The 22530-nt window shown below is 44.9% G+C and overlaps 1 protein-coding gene across 4 annotated transcripts in view; it reads left to right on the plus strand.

Annotated features, from left to right (window-relative positions):
* Nucleotides 1-22530, plus strand: part of PIK3AP1 (phosphoinositide-3-kinase adaptor protein 1) — a 54313-nt gene that overhangs the window by 12487 nt on the left and 19296 nt on the right. For all 4 annotated transcript variants that reach the window (XM_081864262.1, XM_081864263.1, XM_081864264.1 and 1 more), the window contains exons 3-9: nt 3986-4137; nt 7544-7688; nt 9085-9227; nt 12110-12239; nt 14058-14254; nt 15731-15923; nt 20378-20458. In XM_081864262.1, the coding sequence (XP_081720388.1) occupies nt 3986-4137; nt 7544-7688; nt 9085-9227; nt 12110-12239; nt 14058-14254; nt 15731-15923; nt 20378-20458 (1041 nt within the window). The remainder of the gene's footprint in view (nt 1-3985; nt 4138-7543; nt 7689-9084; nt 9228-12109; nt 12240-14057; nt 14255-15730; nt 15924-20377; nt 20459-22530) is intronic.

The raw sequence follows: 22530 nt of genomic DNA on the forward strand, positions 1-22530 counted from the left end.
AATCTGGGTTAACTAATCTCACACTGGACCACATGGAACAACTCGACCAGGCAACTCCTTGAGGATACCAGCAGAGAAGTATACCTCAAGGACCGCCTCTTTCCATATGAACCTACCTGGACCCTGAGATCAACTTCTGAGGCCCTTCTTTCTGTGCCTCCTCCTTGTGAGGTCCGGAGAGTGGCAACACAAGAACGGGGCCTTTTCTGCAGTGGTTCCCCGTTTGTGGAATGCTATTCCCTGGGAGGTTCACCTGGTACCTTCATTATGCACCTTAAGCTGCCAGGCAAATATGTTCTTCTTTAACCATCCAATACCCTTTAAAAAAAAGTGTTGGGGGGGTTATTGGGTTACTTTTGTTTTTATTTTGAGATTTTATTTTGTGATTTTATCTTGTGAACCGCCCTGAGATCTGTGGGCTGTATATAAATTGAATTAACAGCAGCAGCAACAAGAAGAAATATGACTTAACACATATTCGGTTGTATTCAGAGTGAGATTTCCACCACTCGCCATTGTGCTCCGGTTGTTAAGATGCTGAGGAATTGTTGCTAAGGTGTGCCTGCAGGAATGTTCAGCATATGCATTTCAGAGGCTTCAAGCCTAAGCATGCTTACTTCCTGTTTATATTCTACTGACCTTAGCATTCATCCCAGCCCCTTGTGCCCAGAGAGCCAGGCTACTAAATCTGCAAAGAGATGCCTCGTCCCTGCTGATTCCTAAGGCTGCAAATATGATCCAAACGATTTGCCAAAATATTTAGCGGGAAAGCTTTGTTACAAACCAAAGTTTAAGTGACAGGATCCTTGTCAGTGGGAATGCCTAGAGAACAAGTAAATTGCAAGTTCAGCATATTGTGTTGCTTCTGAGCGCATGCATCTTAAGAGTTTACAAACCCCAAGCTTCCTGAGTAGAAAATGAAAATTGCAGTACCCATTTCCAAGCAAACATGTTTAGGCTGCGTCTGTAAGCCTAAGAGCTAAAGGTATCATACAAACCACCATCACAACGAAGTTAAAAATGAATCTTAACCACAAGCAGAGCGGTGCTAAAAATATCCCGTTATAAGAATTTGTGGCTTTTGTGGCAGAGATTTAAAAAGGCAAAAACTTAACCAAAATGATACTTCAGAGGTGAAAACTACATAGTGTTCAACCATGTGGGTGATTCTTATCACATTGCTTGGTTCATTAAAAGAACTGCATGAATTTGAAAATGTCTGAAAGTCACAGTAATCTGGTCCAGTTGTTCAGTAGTTTAGTGCAAAGTTTCACAACTTGCTAGTTAGTACCTGCTTATTGCAGTTGGAGGTTATATGCCTGTGGAAGTTTGCAACGCACTCAGGAGAGCACATTTTCAAACAGCCCAGATGGAGCAGTAAAGTTCTACTGAGGTCACTGGTGCTGTTCATGTGCACATTTTCATAGTTACATCTTCACGGTAGAAGGCACATGAAAAAGAGGAATCTAAATATATGTTTCCGAAGGACCTTTGATACAGGAACTAAACAGATGCCCTCACTGAGGGCTTTGTTTTCACAGACACAGTGAATGCCAATCTGGACATCCTAGGGCAGACATATCCAAAGTCCGTTTCAGCGGCCTAATTTGGCCCACCGGTTGATTTAATCTAGTCCCCGTGGCAGTACAGTGGTACCTCGGGTTACAGATGCTTCAGGTTACAGACTCCACTAACCCAGAAATAGTAACTCAGGTTAAGAACTTTGCTTCAGGATGAGAACAGAAATTGTGCTCCAGTGGCACGGCAGCAGCGGGAGGCCCCATTAGCTAAAGTGGTGCTTCAGGTTAAGAACTGTTTCAGGTTAAGAACGGACCTCCGGAACGAATTAAGTACGTAACCCGAGGTACCACTGTATATGTCCTGGGGCAAAATCCTAAAAAAAAAAAAGCAAAAAGCTCAGCGATCCTAAAAAAACCTCAACAACTTTGGTCAGCCCTCAAACATGTCCACTTCATCAAATCTGACCCTCTTTGAAAAAAGTTTGGACACCCCTGTTGGGGGCAAGGCGTCCTGTTTCAGCGCTTGAGGCGAAATGGAAAGCATCGCTCTGACGATGACACCTGCATTGCCCACGTGGCGCAGGCATCAGCGCTGATTTCAGATGAGACCTCTTGCATTCCGCAAGATCTCTCGCGATTTCGATGAGATAAGCACAATCTCCAACAACTTCACTCTCACAAAGACCTGGGATGAATGGAAAGTTGTTCTTTCGAACTGGTACTCTTGATATTTAAAGAGACATCTTCTTTAAGGGGGGGGGGGAGAAACTAAGGAAAAACACTATGTGTTTGTGAATACTCCGTATTTGGTCCAAATGTACCTGCACAAGCAGTGACACTTGATGATCATGCACTTCACAGATTTTATCGCCTTAAGGAGCAAATCTCAAACACTGTTCTATAGGGTTCGTGCAGTGTCAGAATGCAATCTTCCATTTCACTGTCTCATTCGTGGGCTACAAAATTTGAGGGGGTGGGGAGAGGTGATTTTTCAGGATGTGGAATGGTAGATGTGGATATGCAGTAGCTAAAACTCGCTGTTGCCACTGGAGTTTTTATTAGCTATTACCCCCACTGCCAAAACTCCCTGAAGCAATACTATGTGATGTTACTGCATCATTTCACGAAGATGTCTTTAAAAATATTAACGCCCACCATTTCCTCCAGAAGTCCCTGTCAGAGTGGTGCTATTTAACGTCTCTGCAGGGGGCTTTTTTTGGAGGGGGTGGCAGCTGCTGCCAGGCAGGAGGACCTGGCAGTGGCGGGGAAGTCATAGAATCATAGAATCATAGAGTTGGAAGAGACCACAAGGGCCATCGAGTCCAACCCCCTGCCAAGCAGGAAAACCATCAGAGCACTCCTGACATATGGTTGTCAAGCCTCTGCTTAAAGACTTCCAAAGAAGGAGACTCCACCACACTCCTTGGCAGCAAATTCCACTGTCAAACAGCTCTTACTGTCAGGAAGTTCTTCCTAATGTTTAGGTGGAATCTTCTTTCTTGTAGTTTGGATCCATTGCTCCGTGTCCGCTTCTCTGGAGCAGCAGAAAAAACCTTTCTCCCTCCTCTATGTGACATCCTTTTATATATTTGAACATGGCTATCATATCACCCCTTAACCTCCTCTTCTCCAGGCTAAACATGCCCAGCTCCCTTAGCCGTTCCTCATAAGGCTAAGTGTTTCAGCCACCCCAAAGTTTCACTTACCATCAGCTCAAAATTTGCCAGGGGTTGCTGTTCTCCATCCCCACTATTCACCTCTCAAATCAAAAGTCTTCTGTGGAGAATGTGTAGCTCAGCCCTCGTGTGAAATGCTTAATCCTTAGTGCAAACAATACAGAATCAAGTTGGGGAAACTGTTTTTCCTGGACTGTACTTGGGCAGACACTTAAGGAACTTGGGAGGAACTCTGCCTGGAGGCCTGAACCACATTTTCATGCCCCTGCTGGCATCTCCGGGACCTAGATGACAGGGGAGGTGTTTCTGCCTCTTGACAGGTGGGTGGAATGGGTGGTGTTCCGCCCTCTGGAGAGACAAATTCAGGCACAGTGTCTTGACCACTCCTGAGTTGGAGGGAGTGACATGGCAGGCACAGTGGAAGCATCAGAGATTGATTCCGTCACATCCATGTCAGGCATTTTGAAAACCCAAAGTGTCATTTTTCCAACTGAACGTGAATGAAGCCAGTCGGTCACAAACTCATCCATCCATACTTAATTCTGCCTTAGCACCTGCAGCTTAAAATGAGTCCAGTGGGCTAAAGAGCCCACTAATTAGTTAATTCCAACTAATTTATGCTTGAGGCCAATGTAAGATAATCCCATCTGTGTGCAGAATGTGCATCCTTTGCTAGCGCTAGCTTTCATTAAACCACTCGACTTCTTTTTAAAGGACTTTCTTAGTTAATTAGCGAACTTCTGGCTGGACTGCATTGAGAAGTAACACTAACCTTTGTCCTGCACTTAGATTCTGGCTGTGATTCAGTGACTGATGCAGAAGCGGAAGACGACAGAGACGCACACCACTCGTGCAATATTGCAATGAGCCGAGAGCATGGGAACTTGGTGACCAGACTAGGAAGCCTAATTACAGTGCAGCCTGATCGCATTCGCTGTGGGGTACGGTATGTCTCCATTCTTTCAAAGTTGCTGTGAAAGGGCGAAATGTGTGTGTGATACTGTGCTGTGAACGCTACGATTCTCTAGAACCGAGCCTTGCTAAATAACTAGGCTAAATAAGCAATCCTATGAGGGTTGCCCTAGTGTGTCGTTAGAGAAATATGTGAAGCAACACCGTCCTCTTGGGCATTTTCCTTTCCCACCTCCAATATTATTATTTGCAGCATTGTTTGCATGTGTTTGCCTGCCTGTAATACAACCTGAGGACATTGCATTGCATTTCTCTCTGTGTTATGGGGAGGACATGAGGAATTTGGCGGGTGTTTGGCGTCGCAGTTCTGCTATAACCCACCTGCAAATAGTTCTGTTGGCTTTGAGGGTGTTCCTGCTTTTACCTGCTTGTGGAACAACTGAAGTAGCACACTCATGTTCGGGACTTGATCTTCAGTATTGCCACAGCTACCCAGGCAGCTTTTGCTCTGAACCTCGAATAGCTTTGGACTTTTGACTGCTGCAGAATTTAGCTGCATACCTACATTTACACTTTGGTACCCTTGATTTCTGGGGCAGCTTCCTTGTCTTCCTGCAGTGAAGCATTTTTTTTTTTTTTTTACTGCATATTGCTTTAAACTTTATAGTTAAAATCTCATGGTGTGTTACAGTTACAGTTTAAAAAAACCAAACAAAGCAAAACGACAATGAAAGCTAAATAAAACCACTGCCTTTAAAGAGGCAGTGGTACATTCACTTCGTAAAAATCCTACTCTAGACCCAGCAAAGTGTAACAAATATAAACCGGTCACCATAATAATAATAATAGTTATAATTTATTATTTATACCCCACCCATCTGGCTGGGTTTCCCCAGCCACTCTGGGCGGCTCCCAACAGAATATGGAAAACACGACAAAACATCAAACATTAAAAACTTCTCTGAACATTAAAAACACCAACACCTGTTTCTTGGCAAAGGTGGTGGAGAGGGTGGTTGCAGGGCAACAGTGGTTATTCCTGGATATGTCTGATTATCTAGATCCACTACAATTTGGGTTCAGATCTGGTTTTGAAACTGAATCAGCCTTGCTGAGCTTTATCATAAGAGGGAGAAAGGGAGTGCAGTCCTGTTACCTCTGCTTGCTCTCCCAGTGGCTTTTGATACTATCGGCTATGGTATCCTCCTGGACATACTTAGGGGCTGCATTATAGTGGTTCTGTTCAGGGTCATTTCCAGAGGGTAGAACTGAGTGGGTCTTCCTTGCACCCCCTGGCATTTGTGGTGTGGGATCCCGCAGGGTACCATTCTCTCCCTAAAGGTATTTAATACCTGTATGAAGCCATTGGGAACGATCATTAGGAGTTTTGGAGCAAGGTGCCATCAGTATGCTGATGACACTCAGCTCTACTCTTCCATAACATCCGAATCAGGAAAGGCTGTGAAAGCTTTGAATCCGGGTCTGGATGCAGAGGTGGACAGGATGAGGGCCAATAAATTGTGTTTGGACCCTGGGGAGATGGAGGTTCTTTTTTTGGTATATAATTTTTATTAAATTTTCTCTTTTACAATTTAAAGTGCTCATTTTTACATCCTTAAAATATCAGTGACTTCCATTCTTCTCTTTCCATGGTTCATTTTACATATCATAAATCCCTGCATTTTTTACAGAAACTATACTATTCAGTATTCCATTATTGCATCCAACATAACTTCTTTATCTTAATGCTGCCAGCGTTTTCAGCTGTACACAATTATTTCCCATATATTCAATAAACGTTTTCCAGTCTTCTCTAAACATATGTTCTTCTTGTTCTCTTATTCTACATGTTAAGTCTGCAAGCTACACATATTCTGTCAACTTAAGTTACCACTCTTCTTTGGTTGAGACCTCGCTCGTTTTCCATTTTTGGGCTACCAAAACACGGGGCGCAGTAGTGGCATATATAAATAAGGGAGATGGAAGTTCCTTGGGTGGTGGCTTCCATGTTTGGGAAATTGGCAAGCTACTTGTTCCAGATGGGGTTGCACACTCTCTGAAAGAGCAGGTGTGTAGCTTGGGGGTACTCTTGGATAGATCTCTGTCACTGGAGACCTAAGTGTCCTTTGTGGCCAGGAATGCCTTTTTCCATCTTTGTCTTGTTTGCCAACTGCAGCCATGCCTGACCACTGTAATCCGTGCAGCGGTAACCTCGAGACTAGATTACTGTCAGTGGTTTTCAGTGCTGCTTTTCAACTTGAATTTCATTTTGGCCAATCCAAAATGGTACACGGGCACTGCAGGTGGCACTGTTGCCCACTAGAATGGCTAACCAGGGGCCCTGCAAGGAAGGTAATAAGGGGGCAGACCTCAGGCTAGTGAGGGGTCCTTTTGAGCTCCATGGCTTTTGAGCTCAGCCTGGCTGATTTCTGGTTCAAGCCTTGTTTTTAGCCTTAGATTTTCATGACCCTTTAGGATACGGGAAGAGAGTTCCACAACTGTGGGGCAGCCACAGAGAATGACCCTCTGCAGAAGTGTTCACACATCATTTTAGACCATAGCTGAGCCCTGCCATGGTTTAAAGGTGAGCGTGTGGCTGCTTTGCTTCTTCCTCAGTCGTGCTACTGCTGCAACGCTGGGAGCTAAGCCAACCATGACTTGTTTTCGCTTTACTTCCAGACCTGAGCTTATGGCTTGTTTCCCCCTTAAGTGGAAAGCCAAGAACTGATATTGGCAACAACTTGTGGTTTGTTCAGATACAGACAAACCATGAACCCTGCTTTGGACATAGCATTAAGCCGAACCATGGCTTAGCTCCCAGCATGCAGGGGAGGAGGAGGAGAGGATCAAAGTGGCTGTGATTTTTTTGCCCTGTGCACCATCCCACCTCATTTTCCTTGAAACACAGTTAAGCTTAACTCTGGTTTAAACCAGCCTTTGCCAACCAACTGCCTCCCCTCCCACAGTATTTTGGGCCACAACTCCCATCAGGCACCGTTGGTAGGGAATGAAGGGAGGGAGATGAAGGGCCGAGATTTACAATCCCACCTTGTAGACCTATTGGAGAATCTCCACACAGTTCTTCTCAATTGCAGTTCTGTGAAATCCGCCATTATCTCCCATCTTTCTCTCTGTGCAGCATGAAACAGAAAATACTAAAGATTCTGCTCAAGATCCCGGGCTACTTTCTCTGCAGAAGGATTGATTTTACAGCCAAAAAAACTAGAAGTTGTTGAATATATATGTGTGGGTGTGTCCGTGTGTATATGTATATGTATATATAATGTCTACATTTTAACGCTTTAAACTATTCCAAGTCACTTTGGGCACATTTTGTGGAGAAAGGGTATTGCTAAACAAATAAATAATGACTGTACAGCATTCAAGAGCCAGCAGATATTACTGTGTTTCTAAAATGTTTTGCTCTACTTCTAGGCGAAGACAATAGTTTACATCGTCCTAAAATGTAAGCTGGATAGCCACGTAAAAATGGAAGTGGAATTTTCCTCCGAGAGCTGCCAGTCACTGCGAGTTCTGGCCAGGATAGAGAATGAGTACACCGTTTCGGTTTCCGCACCTGGTAGGTGCCAAAATTGGCATTGCTTTGCTAAAACGCTTCTCTGCAGCAGAAAACATTAAACAGAATTTCACCTTATCTCAGAGGCAAATTTAGCACCAGCTAAGTAAGCAGAAAGTGAAACAAACTATGTCCTCTTATGAAGGCTCCGAAAAAGTGAGCACTGGAAGCTAAAACTGTATACACGAAGCCGCAAATAGATAGTTGCTAGAGCGTAGTAGAGCTAAAACAGCCTGATTAGACCATCCTTCCTGTTAGCGTGCTGCATTGCGTCCGAAGTGGGGGCTTGCAAGTCTCATCATCATGGGTTGGTTGACGTCTGAGCTCCAGATGTGTAGAGGGCTGCCTCCACAGGAAGCAGAAGCTGTCTTGCGCTTCCTCTTTCCCCCACATTCTGCCAAATGGCCAGAGCTGCACTTAATTTTTGCTGTGTGGTAATTTTAGAATCATAACGGAACTTAAATTTGTCATTCAAAATAGGAAGGGTTATGTTGTGGAAGCTAAGTTAATTTTTATTCAAATGACAGCCTGGAGAGTATGAAAATCCTTAACGGGAACAAGTTGCTTCCTATATGTAGGAATTTTTTCTCACTTTCCTAAGGGCTGAGTAGTGCAGTTACTTGTGCTTGGGGCTCTGGCATGGACCCTGTTTAGTTTTCATGCATGATTCTTTTAAGGGAGTTGGTGACTATAAACTGCAACAGGTTTCGTTGAAACTGCTCACCAGAGAGGACTGTGGCAGTGCTGAATCCTTCTTGTGCTTCCCCCTCCGGCCAGCGCCAATAAATAAATAAATAGCAAGGACTCAGGACTGCTTCTTGGGCTTTGTTTAGGCCAGGAGTTCTGAGTAAATACTTCCTGCATTCTCTGGTTTCATCACATGATCATGGCTAAAGCAAGTTGAAAGCACTGATTGTGCTGCTGGGTGATTCTTGACCTTCCAGTTTTGTTCTCTTCGATAACTTTAGGTTTACGTCATCGCTTCCACTGCTGAAGCCTGTAGGTTTCTCTTGGCATGTTAAGTTCTTCCACACATTCAGATACATGTGAAAGAGGCATAGCAATAGCAGCTCCACCATTGGTTTTGGGTGGCATGGTTGGTACAGTTCAGCTTTCGAGGAAAACAGAGGCCCACCTGTTGACAGGTAGTACTTAGTACTTAGTAACATTGGCTGTTAGGGAATGAATTAGTAGCCGATGTTGCTTTTAGAGATCCACCAAGAAACTAAACACTACCTGTCAACAGGTAAGCCTCTGTAGTATTCCTCGAAAGCTGAACTGTACCAACTGTGTTCAAAGGAAGGCCACACAGAGCATTGTTCTTTATCGATTCTTCTAGCATAGTGGGTTTTCTTTTGTACCTTGTCTGTTACTGATTAATCTTTGCCTTATCCCACAGACCTATCGCCTGGAGCTGTATGCCTGCGATTGTTTTCTGGGGATTTGATGATAGCTGAAGCGAGCATTTGCTATTACACTGACATGGAAGAAATTAGCAACTTGCTGTCTACTGCAGCAAATCCAGTGGAATTTATGTGTCAGGTAAATGTTAAAAGATGAGGCAAAGGAGATAACTTGAATCAGCGAGGAACCTTGAAAAATAGCTAACTGCATATCAGCATAATTCTTATAGTCCTGAGAGACACAAGCTATGCCTGATGGTCATAGTGCTGTACGGCAAATTCACGCGGGTACCAATGCATGCACGTCTCTGCCCCTGTATGCCTAATAAGGTAGAATCTGTCACTCACTCACATCCAGGGTGGCAATAGAAATGATTAGCTTGAAAAAGATCTGTCAAACAACTGCAATATACCTTTCCATGTAAAATTCAGCCATGGAGGTATTTATGAATTTAAATGGAAATTTAGGTTCCTATTTTATTTCCTATTTCAAGAAGGGACAAGGAGCATGTTTACTACTGTGTGATGTGGAAACATATTTTAGATGCAGCAGTAGCCAGAAAAAAATTGCTCCATGGCTCCACAAGTTAAGCATTCACTTTTTCTGTTTGGGAGCAACAGTGGAGGAAGGTGCTTGCAATAGCAGTGATGAAAGGAAGGGCTTGCTCATTGTTGCAGTGAAGCAAAAAAGAGGCTAGGTGCTTAGATAGTCTCTGTAACAGTGGGAAAGTTGGAGTCCAGAAACCAACAAAATCAATTATGAGGTCTAGTTCCTCAGCAGGTGTCTATGGCAGGGGCCGGCAACTTAAGGCCAAGGGCTCCAAGAGGCCCATGGGGGATGTTTAACCGGCCCATGACCCCCGCCGCCGCTCGGGGACCCCCGCTGCCCACTCGGTCGGCTCCCGTGCGCGGCGCTAAACTGGTGTGGAGCAGAGCAGGGACCACCATCCATGACACTGGTCAGCTTCCCATTGGCTGCAGGAAGCTTCTGCAGCCAATGGGAAGCTGCGCACACCTCCTCCGCATCGGAAGCAGTGGCGTAGCGTGGGTTGTCAGCACCCGGGGCAAGGCAAGTAATTTGCGCCCCTAACCCGTGGATTTGCGCCCCCTATCCCTACCCCTAACCCTAACCCCCAGATGTTGCGCCCGGTGCGGCCAGCCCCCCCCTGCACCCCCCACGCTACGCCACTGATTGGAAGGAGTGCCAGAAGTAGCATTTGTGCATGCCTGCACATGCACTCTGGCCCACCACAGCGTCTGTGGGACTGTGAACTGTCGCAAGCCACAAAAACTTTGCTGACCCCTGGTCTATGGGGTTGGTGATGGGGCTACCTGAACACTGTGAAAAGGCTGAGTGACTCTGACATCAGCTGCTGCTGAATGGATGTTATTCTACATATTAAGCAAAGTTAGTAGCTCAAGTTTCTAAATTCAAAGAAAGGATGGAGCACCCACAAACCTGTTACCTCTCAGTTCCAGTGTGAAATTGGATAAGACACCTTGGGATATAAAAAGAGTAACCTCAGAAGGTCGGCGGTTTGAATCCCCGCATCGGGGTGAGCTCCCATTGCTCGGTCCCTGCTCCTGCCAACCTAGCAGTTCGAAAGCACACAGTGCAAGTAGATAAATAGGTACCACTCCAGTAGGAAGGTAAATGGCGTTTCCGTGTGCTGCTCTGGTTCTCCAGAAGTGGCTTAGTCATGCTGGCCACATGACCTGGAAGCTGTACGCCGGCACCCTCGGCCAGTAAAGTGAGATGAGCGCCGCAACCCCAGAGTTGTCCTCTACTGGACCTAACGGTCAGGGGTCCCTTTACCTTTATAATCTCATTAAATGTAAGTTCGTGAGTGTGTGCATATTATTATTATTATTATTATTATTATTATTATTATTATTATTATTGATTCAGTTTATATATTGCCAACAATCCCAGGTCAGTGAACAACATTAGAAACAACATTTACGTAGCATAATAATAAAAGACAATAAAACCACATGAAAAAGTCATAACCACCACCCCCCCCACTTTTAAAAGGCCATATACTGTTCATTGGCCTGGGTGGAGAGGAATGTTTTTGCCCAGGGTCTAAAGACATGGGGCCAGGTGAGCCTCTTTGGGGAGAGCATTCCACAGATGGGGAACTACCACAGAAAAGGTCTGTTCTCGTATAGTCACTCTCCAAACCTCTCAAGGAATGGGGACACAGAGAAAGGCCTCACATGCTAAGCGCAGGGTTGATTCCTATGGGGAGACTCTAGAGCAGCTTTTGCCAGTGCAGGGGCCTCCCAGACATATCAGAGTACAATTCTGTTTTTTGTTTTTTTTATAATATTTATTCAGAATTTTAAGAATTACAAAAAAGAAAAAAGAAAAATACAAAAGACAGAAAAAATACAAATAAAAAATACAATCATTTAAAAAAGGAAAAAGAACAGATTAAACCTTTACATAACTTTCTTCCTTTACTTATTTCCTTGAACTCCTCACACCTCCCATTTTTGTATTCTAGTTCAAATTGTTATTTCAGCAAATCCTTCCAACCTTATTTTTATCTTAATAATTTGTTTTAATATATTGTTATTTTACGTTCTCACTTTCATCAATTCACCAATTCATTTTTACTTAATCCTTTGTATCATTTCTACCAAAACCACATAATTTTCTTTTTCCAACATCTTTCTAGCAATCCTTAATTTTACAATATTTTGGAAGATATACTTTAAAATCAGAGTACAATTCTGATCAACTTCATCCAGCACAGTTGTGTTAAGAGCTGTAGCCTGATACATCTGGAAAGCATCAGTTTGGCAAAGGCTGCTCCAGATGGACAATGGTGCAATCAGTATTGTGGCACCTTTGCTTAAATATCAGGTGTGCCTTTGAATGTGGGTAAACAGTTCCCCAGAAGGGGATGACTTCTGTTCTTGAGATTTACAGGTGATGGATGAACTCTTGATATATTAAAACATACTGTCTGGCTGAAATAATCTGATATGAACGGGTTCCTTCCTTGCATTCAGGCATTTAAAATAATCCCTTACAACACAGAAGCGCTAGACAAAATCCTGACAGAGTCAATGAAGAAGAACCTTCCTGCGAGTGGTTTGCACCTGTTAGGGATCAACCAGCTAGAGGAAGAAGACGTTGCATGTAAGTGTGGTGGTGGTTTGAAAGTTATTGTGTTCTGTGAAAAGGCACAGTACAAAAGTAGGAATAAAAAAAGAGAGGAAATGCCAGTTTGTCGTGTTTGACCATCCCACACAGTACAAGGTAGTATAGGATAGAGGGTTTGGTCAAGCTGTCTTAATAATAATAATAAGAAAATTTTATTTGCCGTATTTTTTGCTCATTTTTTTCCTCCTAAAAAGTAAGGGGAAATGTGTGTGCGTCTTATGGTGCGAATGCAGGCTGCGCAGCTAACCCAGAAGCCAGAACAGTAAGAGGAATTGCTGCTTTCACTGCGCAGCAATCCCTCTTGCTGTTCTGGCTTCTGAGATTCAGAATTATTTTTTTTCTTGTTTTCCTCCTCCAAAAACTAGGTGCGTCTTGTGGTCTGGTGCGTCTTATACAGCGAAAAATACGGTATATTCTGCCCTCCCCAACCGAAGCCGGGCTCAGAGCAGCTAACAACAGTAAAATGATACAACATTCTAAAATCATTTCATTATAAATTTAATTCAAATCAGATTAATGGCAACCATTGGGCTAGAGTTGTGTGAGGATTGCCAAAGGAGGGGGTCAGGCTGTGCCCTGGCCAAAGGCCTGGTGGAACAGCTCTGTCTTGCAGGCCCTGCGGAAAGATGTCAAGTCCCGCAGGGCCCTAGTCTCAGCTCAACACAAACTTTTGTTCTCAGCTCAACACAAACATTTGAGAGTAACACATCTGCTTCTAGAGACAAGTGTGCTCTGAAAGGGTTAAACATCAGAATTTAGCCCCCTGGCTCATCAGCTGCTGTGTGTGTTTTAAATCCTGCTAATCAGTGCCTTCTCTGCAGGGAATGTTCTGGATGTTGTTGTTGATGATGATGTTGTTGTATTATATTTATTTAAATCCTGCCTTTACCCCTGGCATGAACTTAGATCAGCTTGCAACTAAAATAAAAACAGCTAAAAACAGAGAAAAGAAAGCAATCATGAAAAAACAATTAAACACTAATAGTATAGAGTTGTATCTTGGTTCTTGAACGTAATCTGTTCTGGAAGTCCGTTCAACTTCTGAAAACATTCTAAAACCAAGGCACGGCTTCTCATTGGCTGCAGGAGCTTCTTGCACTCCGCTGGAAGCCACAGAAGCCGTGTCGGAAGTTCAGCTTCCAAAAAACGTCCGCAAACTGGAACACTCACTTCTGGGTTTGTGGCGTTCGGGAGCCAAAACGTTCGAGTCACAAGGTGTTCGAGAACCAAGGTACGACTGTTTACACCCCATTTCAATAAAAATCATAGCACCATCTCTTTCCTTAAAAACAGTCAGTTCCCAAAGGCCTGCTGGAACAAGAAAGCTTTCACCAGGGTGGATGGGCAACAAGGAGGGAACCAATCTTATTTCTCTAGGAAAGGAGTTCCAAAGTCTGGGAGCAGCCAATGAGGAGGCAGATCCCCACCTCCACCCCTACAGGTCAGCTGAGGAGAACAGGACCACCCTCCTGTCCATCACCTGATGTCACCTTGATGTTAGATGATAAACAGGTGGGTGCCCCACTCATCTGTGAAAGTTGGCCCATGGGGTGACTGTATATCATGATTTGGGCTGCTGGTCCAAAAGGTCCAAGGTTCTAATGCACCTTGCAATTAGGGTAGAAAAAATAAAAGCTTCTTTCACCTGGGAAGGAACCTTCTGAGAAATTGGAGGTTTGGCACGACACTAGCTCCGAGACAGTATAACGACTGAGAACTGCTGAATTTATCACCCGTGAGTAAAACTAAAAAAAGTAACTCACCTTGCATGCCTGTTTTCTTCTTTCTTTTCAGGCCAGAGGGATGAAGAGCTGCCAACTCTGCTGCACTTTTCTGCTAAATATGGTCTAAAGAACCTCACTGCCCTCTTGCTTTCGTGCCCAGGAGCCCTACAGGCTTACAGTGTTGCCAACAAATATGGTCACTATCCCAACAACATTGCAGAGAATGAGGGCTTCAAAGATCTCCGGCAGTTCATTGATGAATATGTGGTAAGAGGGGCTGTTGCCCTTCTATTCCCTGTTGTCAGGATGGTGGAGAGGGGGGTACCTTAGTACGGGGACTCCTGAATCTTCACACTGCTTAGGGTGGTGTTTCACGTAGAAACTGCACTGCAGGGGCAAGAATTCGATTGCTGCAGTTTTATTGAATGTGGGTTCCCTTCCCCAATTCTCCAGAAGTTGAAGATGCATTTTACTTAAAGTTCTCTAGTTCACATGTAGGATTCCTTTCTGACAACAAAATAATAACCTGAAGGAGAAAACTCCCAACACCCCCTTCTACAAATTACTCTAGAACAGTGTTTCCCAAACATGGGTCTCGAGCTGTTTTGGGGGGCTACAACTCCCATCATCTCTAGCTAGCAAGACCAGTGGTCAGGGATGATGGGAGTTGTAGTCCAAAAGCAGCTGGAGACCCAAGTTTGCGAAACACTGCTTTAGAATCTAGAGCAGGCATAGGCAAACTTGGCCCTCCAGATGTTTTGGGGCTACAACTCCCATCATCCCCGACCACTGGTCTTGTAAGCTAGGGATGATGGCAGCTGTAGTCCCAAAACATCTGGAGGGCCAAGTTTGCCTATGCCTGATCTAGAGAAGATGATACTTGTGAAATTAGGGCCTGGAGATATTGGCACACTTCAGTGTTTGTAGGAGTAAAAATGACACCTGTGAACAATGTTGAACAAATCTTCAAGTAGATAGAGAAAGCACAAGCAGAAGCAGTGTGGATTTGTCAGTGGGAGACAGGCAGGTTGGTGTCTCTGTGGATCAGTGGCAGAGGTGAAAGGTAACAGCACCTTTTTGCTCTGCTTTTCTGGAATTTCTGAGACAGGAATGCTTTAAAGATTTAATGTATGGCTTAGGCCTTTGCAGGAGACCCACCCTCTTCTCTGAATGTTATTCTCCGCATAGACATGATAGTTCCTGATTTAGCATCACTTGTGACATTTTCCTTTTCCACATATAATGGGCAGTGAGGTACCTTAATGTGGGAAAGACAGCCATCGAGGGGTTGCAGTTTTTACGGAATCGGGGCAGCCCTAGAGGGTGGAAGGTGCAGAAAGTGAAATGCGGTAAAATAATGATTTAACACCAACCCACCCACCTTGCCGTTTCATGAAGTTTAGAGGTGCGTGACTGCAAAGGAAAGGGGTAAATTTGCTTATATGTGTTTCAAAATTGGCTAGCTGATGATTGTGTAGCGAAATGTTGTTGGCGTCAGCTAGTGAACAAAATGCAGTAAGATTAGACTGCTCCCTTCTATGGTGGTCTTTCTGCTCATTCTGCTGACTTCCACCCTAAAGTTCTGCCCTGCCATGAACGCTCCACTGCATATAAAGACTCAGGTGTGGTAGGAGGGGTCATGTTTCGGATTGGTTACATGGGCATGTTCTTAGATTGATTCAATGGCATTCACCACCACCACTGGCTCGGTGGGTCTGTTGATTTTCTTTCTTCACCTTCTAGGAGACAGCAGACTTGCTGAAAAGCCACATAAAGGAGCAGCTGATGCAGGGCGAGGAAGATGACTCTGTTTATGAGTCCATGGCTCACCTTTCCAGTGACCTGCTGATGAAATGCTCTCTGAACCCTGGCTGTGATGAGGAGCTCTACGAATCCATGGCTGGCTTGGTTCCTGGTGCTACTACTGAGGACTTGTGTATGTATAGTCTTCCTGTTGCTCTTAAGCTCCACGTTTATATGATGCTGTAAGAGAACAGCATCTGTAAAGTAGCGCTGAGTCAAAATGCCCCCCAGTTTGCCCTCTGGTCTGACAGCTTTCTGTTTTCTTGGCTCATCTCAGGCTGTTGCCCATAGCTCATCTCTGACAGAGAAGTGACTATAATCTTAGCAACAAGTTCAAACTTCCAAGACCTCAAAGCCTTTTGATCAGGGGGAGTAATCTTAACAGGGGGCTTCATACTTTTAAATTACATACTACAAGAGAAAGTTAGAAATAAGCTTGCGACCCTACCGTTAGGCAATTGAGACATAGACTCGACACATCTTTGTGTTTCTTTACCCTTATAGGGGAACGGTATTCCCAGTGGAATGGAACACTTATTCAGTGCTTCCATCAAGAATCTGTAGTTGGTCCCTTTTTCAATAGCCTTCTGGGGATCTCCTTTAAGATGATAATTCTTTGTTCCTCTATTTGTAATGATTTTTGGAAATGGGCTTGGAGAATGTAGTCTCTGATGCTTCTTGTATTAAATATCACTAAACAGTCCCCTGGTAGTTTTTTAGCCTTGACATATGGAGACTTTAATCTGAAAACTTTATCTATCTCTTTATTCAGCTCTTCCTCCTCCATCTCCAAGAGTTTGATGTTCTATGATTAAGACCCTGATTTGTTCATTCTGATGCTCTGGAATGCCTCTCAGACATAGCGTTTTTGTTTTAATTCCAGAAGTGCAATATTATCAAGTATATTCTCTTGAGTTTCTGTGTTTTCATTCTTTCTTGATCCCTTTTAATCTCTTGGTTCTCTTCTTAATTTCTCTTAACTGCCTCCACCAAAGGGGACAAGGTGCCTTCTTGTCCTTTGCCTCAGGCAGCAAAATTTCTTGGGCAGCCCTGATGTTACTTAGGCAGGTTGCTAAATAGGTGTAGCCAGGGATCAACTTAAATGACACCTGGAGAGCCTTAAATAGCATGTGTGTGGAAAGATAAGTAAGTGTGCATCTTATTCTAATTTCCAAAAGGATTGATCTAATTCTGGAATCCGTTTCCCTTATCTCATAAACTCAAGGTTCCATTATTGTCCCAGAGATATGATCTGACTGCTCATGGGTGTTGCTGAGGGCATGGCTGGAATCCTAATATGAATGTTGGAAATTGAACAGCATTCTTTTAAAAGATACAGCTGTAATGCCATGGACCAGTAAGGGCATTATATATTTTGTTGTTGTTTAGTTGTGTCCGACTCTTCGTGACCCCATGGACCAGAGCACACCAGGCACTTCTGTCTTCCACTGCCTCCCGCAGTTTGGTCAAACTCATGTTGGTAGCTTCGAGAAGACTGTCCAACCATCTCGTCCTCTGCTGTCCCCTTCTCCTTGTGCCCTCAATCTTTCCCAACTTCAGGGTCTTTTTCAGTTAGTCTTTTCTTCTCATGAAGTATTGGAGCCTCAGCTTCACAATCTGTCCTTCCAGTGATCACTCAGGGCTGATTTCCTTAAGAATGGATAGGTTTGATCTTCTTGCAGTCCATGGGACTCTCAAGAGTCTCCTCCAGCACCAGAATTCAAAAGCATCAATTCTTCGGTGATCAGCCTTCTTTATGGTCCAGCTCTCACTTCCATACATCACTACTGGGAAAACCATAGCTTTAACAATACGGACCTTTTATATTATTTTAACTAAAAGCAGACACTGGCAGTTTTTTATTTGTTTGGGATGCTTTCAGAACAGCTATAGTCTTACAGCACCACATTGGCCACTCCTGAATTAGAGAATGTTGCGTCTGGCTTTAGAGTTAGTGAGAGAAGTGCGTCTGGCTTTAGAGTTAGTATCAACATATCTGTAATAATCAATGTATCTATTCCACAAATGGTTCAGAATCACCTACAGAATTCATATACATTTCCATGGTTTAACAAGCCATTCCTATGGAGATTCAGAATTCCTTCAGTTTACATGAGCTTAATAAATCGGACTTGGACTCCTTATCCACTAAGCTAAATTTAGATATTAAAGGGCAGACTAAAGAGTTTGTCATGGCTGCCACCGTGTATTGCTGTAAGTAGAATGAAACGTCTCCTTCCTCCTATGCCTGATCAAGATCTAGACAAAGCATTTTATCAGAACAAGTTAATAGTTGTTTACTGTTGTAACAATTGTTTTCTCAAAATGTATCTTCTGTACCATGAAAAATACCTTGAAAGCATTATCCAAAAAAGCAAAGAAACAAAAAAGATCTGAACAAAGCCCAGTGTCAATTAACAGCTTCTCTAGGACTGGTAAATTACTCAGATTGAAAGGAAGTGCATTGCAAAGATCAGTAAATAAACTGGGTCTGGCTGTACCTAACATGGCAGGGTATCACACAGAGGAGCTCAAAACACAGAATGTTCTAACCTTGTTTCAAGCCCAAATGCACACAACATTGGAAATTAGAAACAAAGAATTTTCAGATCGTGGCCTCTGGATGAATTTGTTTGGTAGGTATGAGGAAATGACTCACCTTACCACTGGATTATTTATTTATTTGCATTACTCAGAGTGACTTGCAGCAGTCAAAGTACTACGTTCCAGGATAAAACAGCAATATCAAGGCAGGCTCAGCACATTTTCGCCAGAAATGGCAAGGGAGTGGGCCAGATAAACCTAGCAGGGCAAGGTTTTCTACAGTCTGGGTGCAGCCATCAAGGAAGTCCTTCTTATCATCCCAGCCAACTGCACCTCCATCATTGGTGGGGCACAGAGAAGGGCTTTGCTACCAGCTCTTAGGGAATGGGCAAGCTGAAACAGGGTGAAACACCCTGGACCCAGGCCATTTAGGGCTTCAGAGGTTATCACCAACACTTTTAACTGTGTTGGAAACAGATTGGTAATCAATGCAGCCGTTGCAGGATGAGTGTAATATGGTGGTCCCATGGGCAATTTTTTTACCATAATAATAATAATAATAATAATAATAATAATTTTTATTTATACCCCACCCTCCCCAGCCAAGGCCAGGCTCAGGGCGGCTAACAAGCAATAATAAAAACAAGTTGAATGAATACAACTTAAAAACAAGATTAAAATACAACATTAAAATATTGAAACATTAAAATATTAAAATGCATCCTCATCACAGGAGGAGAAAGGAAAAAGGAAAAAGAAAGAGGGGGAGGGAATCCAATTGGCTTCAAGCCAAAGGCCAGGTGGAACAACTCTGTCTTACAGGCCCTGTGGAAAGAAATCAGATCCTGCAGGGCCCTGGTCTCATGAGGCAGAGCGTTCCACCAGGCCGGAGCCAGTGTTGAAAAGGCCCTGGCTCTAGTTGAAGCTAATCTAACTTCCTTAGGGCCCAGGACTACTAGGGTGTTGCTATTCATGGACCTTAAGGTCCTCCATGGAGCATACTAGGAGAGGCAGTCCCGTAGGTACAAGGGTCCTAGGCCTATATTAATTAAATTTATATCCCTTGAGAGTGGACAGTGCTGACTAAGACACTTGCTACCACATTCTGGACCAGTGGGAATGTCAAAAGACTCTTCACAAGTAGCCCCATGTAGAGCACATTGCAATAATAATCCAATCTGGATCGGGGTGTCACTAGGGCATGTGGATATCGGAAATCAAGCCCATATCAGGAGAAACTGGCAATTCTCCCAGGCACCCGGCTTGATCTCCTGTTGACCTCCCTGGCTGCATTCCCCAGCAAGATCCAGGCTAGGTCGCAATAGGCGATCCTTCTCAGCGTGAGAAGAACACCCCCCCCCTCTTTCCTGCCCCCCCCCCGGCAGGGGAAAGAGATAGACAGAAACGTATTTACATGCCTTTATTTCTGTCTTTGCAGCGTTACAAAAAACATGACTGCTCTCATCAAACTCCAGCAGTCTAGTGACAAACACTTCCTGCAGTTCCTGGACAGGAATAAATGGAAGAGCTCATATTACACTCTGAGCTAATTCCGGTGCTTCGCACTGTGAATTGACTGTCCCTCTGTTTCCCACGGACAGTCCCAACATTCCCATCATGTTTGCTTTCAAGCTAGCAGTTTGCAGCTGCATTGCTTCTATATTGTAACAGTGCTATCATAGGCAGACCTGACTTTTCAGCAACATGCACAGCTCAGCAGTGCATGTGCACAGCCACTATCTCAGCATCCTGATGCAACACTGAATGCAGGAGAACCCTCATACTGCAAACCTGGCTTTCCCCCATCCAAAACAAAATCAAGAGCTGTGGTGCCGCAACAGGAACGTGGGTTCGTTCACATGGGTAGTGGTGGAGTCAGTTTCACCCATTTCAGCCTCAATTTGCAGTGCCGTGGAGCCTTTTGAGCAGCTTTCCCCTTTCAGCAGCTGTCAATGGGAGTCATGTCTCAGTTGTTCTTAGATGCTGATGAGAGAAGCTTTTCCAAGAACCCAGTGGATGATGTTTGTCCGTTGTTGTTTTCAGACGTAGAAATGCTTCAGTCGGAGACCAGCAGCTCCTCCGCACGGACAACAAAGGCCTATATGATGCGCAAGTTCTTAGAAGGTGAGCATATGCAGAGAGGAAGGCTCAGAGTTAAGATCTCCCTATGAAGAGATCTGGAGGATAGCAATATGAGAGAGACCCTTTTCTACAGTAGCTCCCAGTTTGTGGAAGGCTCTCCCCAGGAAGGCTGGTGTAGTGGTTAAGAGCGGTAGTCTCGTAATCTGGTGAACCGGGTTCGCTTCCCCGCTCCTCCACATGCAGCTGCTGGGTGACCTTGGGCCAGTCACACTTCTCTGAAGTCTCTCAGCCCCACTCACCTCACAGAGTGTTTGTTGTGGGGGAGGAGGGGAAAGGAGAATGTAATGTTAGCCGCTTTGAGACTCCTTAGGGTAGTGATAAAGCGGGATATCAAATCCAAACTCTTCTTTCTCTTCTGCATGTCTTTAGGTGCCAGGCGAGAACAATTCTCTTCAACCAGGCCTTTTGCTGATTAGCATTCTATGGCCTTTTAAATATGTTTGTGGGAGGGGGTTATTGTTTTGTTTTGTTTTCATTTTAGAATCTATTTTGTATTCATATTTTGTATTTTTATGTTGTGAACCGCCCTGGGATCTTCAGATGAAGGAGGATATACAAATTTTATTAACAACAACAAATTTTATCACTAACTGCGAGCTGTAGCCAAGGCTTGTTCTTGGTCAAAGCTCATTGTTATGTTGTGGGTTGACATAGCAGACGACACAGCGATTTCTCCAAGTAGCTCTTTATTTCGTAAGCTGGAATAGAACTGACTGCAAACAGCTCAGCCGGCCTGCTTTTATAGGCAGCCGGCTGTCAACATTGTAACAACAACAGCCCAGAGTTCCCGCCTAAAATAACTGACGCGGACCTGAGGGAAAACTATCAACAGACCTGAGTGAAAACTATATACAGTATCCCCCTGCTGGCCCAGGGTGAAACTTCACTACATAACACCCCTCCCCACCGAGATAAGGCGTTAGTTACAATCGTAATGGTTTCCTTATATACAGCACTACGCGTAATGGTTCAATTAGGCACAAAAGCATATCGGTTACATTTCCCATACTTAGACCAACAGTGATACCTGTCCAACAACATAGTCCTTTAAATAAGTTGGGCGCTTGGGAACTCTGCCAGACCGCCGGGGACTGGTAGCCAAGTCCGGGGGGCCACACAGTTCTTGCTGAGGCTGTGGTGCGACCCTAGATGGCGTTGGAACCAACTCCCCTGGATCCGCTGCTGTGGGTGGAGCCTCCGCAAGTGGAGTGGTCTGAGTCTGTGGTAAGTCTGGCAGACCCTCTGAAGCGGCTTGGTTCGGCTCCACGCTGGCAGTTTGCGAGGGAGGTGTAGGTGGGGCCTCGCCATCTGTACGTGTCTCTTCTGGAGCCGCAAGCGCAGTTGGGGGCACCTCGGTAGTGTCCAAGTCCCCAACCCTGCGCCTAAGCTGGTCTATGTGCCGTCGCCACAAGCGTCCGTCTTCGAGTGCCACCTGGTACGAGCGAGGTCCAGTGACTCCCACTACTGTGGCTGGCACCCAAGGAATGTCCCCCACATAGTTCCGGGCAAAGACCTGGTTTCCTGGGACAAATGACCGTGGCGCGTTGGCACAGCCTGGTGGTTCAGCCACGGCAAAGTCCGGGTGTAGCCGGTCGAGCGGTGACCTGAGGCGGCGGCCCATAAGCAGTTCAGCAGGACTCCTCCCTGTGGCCGCATGAGGGGTGATGTGTTGCACGAACAAGTATTCGGCGACCCGCTCATGCCAGTCTCCCCGGTCCAGGCGCGCCAGTGCCTCTTTTGCTGAGCGCACCATTCTTTCCGCTTGCCCGTTGCTGGATGGATGAAAGGGTGCCGTTAGGGCATGGCGGATGCCCAGTCCCAAAAGATACCGCTCAAACGTGCCTGACGTGAACTGTGGTCCGTTGTCAGAGACAAGGACATCAGGACACCCATGCGTTGCAAACAGGCCTCGCAGCACCCGGATGACAGCTTCGGTAGTGGTGGAGGGCATCAGGGCGACCTCCAGCCATTTGGAATAGGCGTCCACCACTACCATAAAGGTCCGGCCGTGAAAGGGGCCAGCCAGATCAATGTGCACCCTCGACCAGGGTGTC

Source organism: Podarcis erhardii (assembly GCF_964252035.2).
Source record: "Podarcis erhardii genome assembly, chromosome: 5".
In the NCBI taxonomy this organism is placed as follows: domain Eukaryota; kingdom Metazoa; phylum Chordata; class Lepidosauria; order Squamata; family Lacertidae; genus Podarcis; species Podarcis erhardii.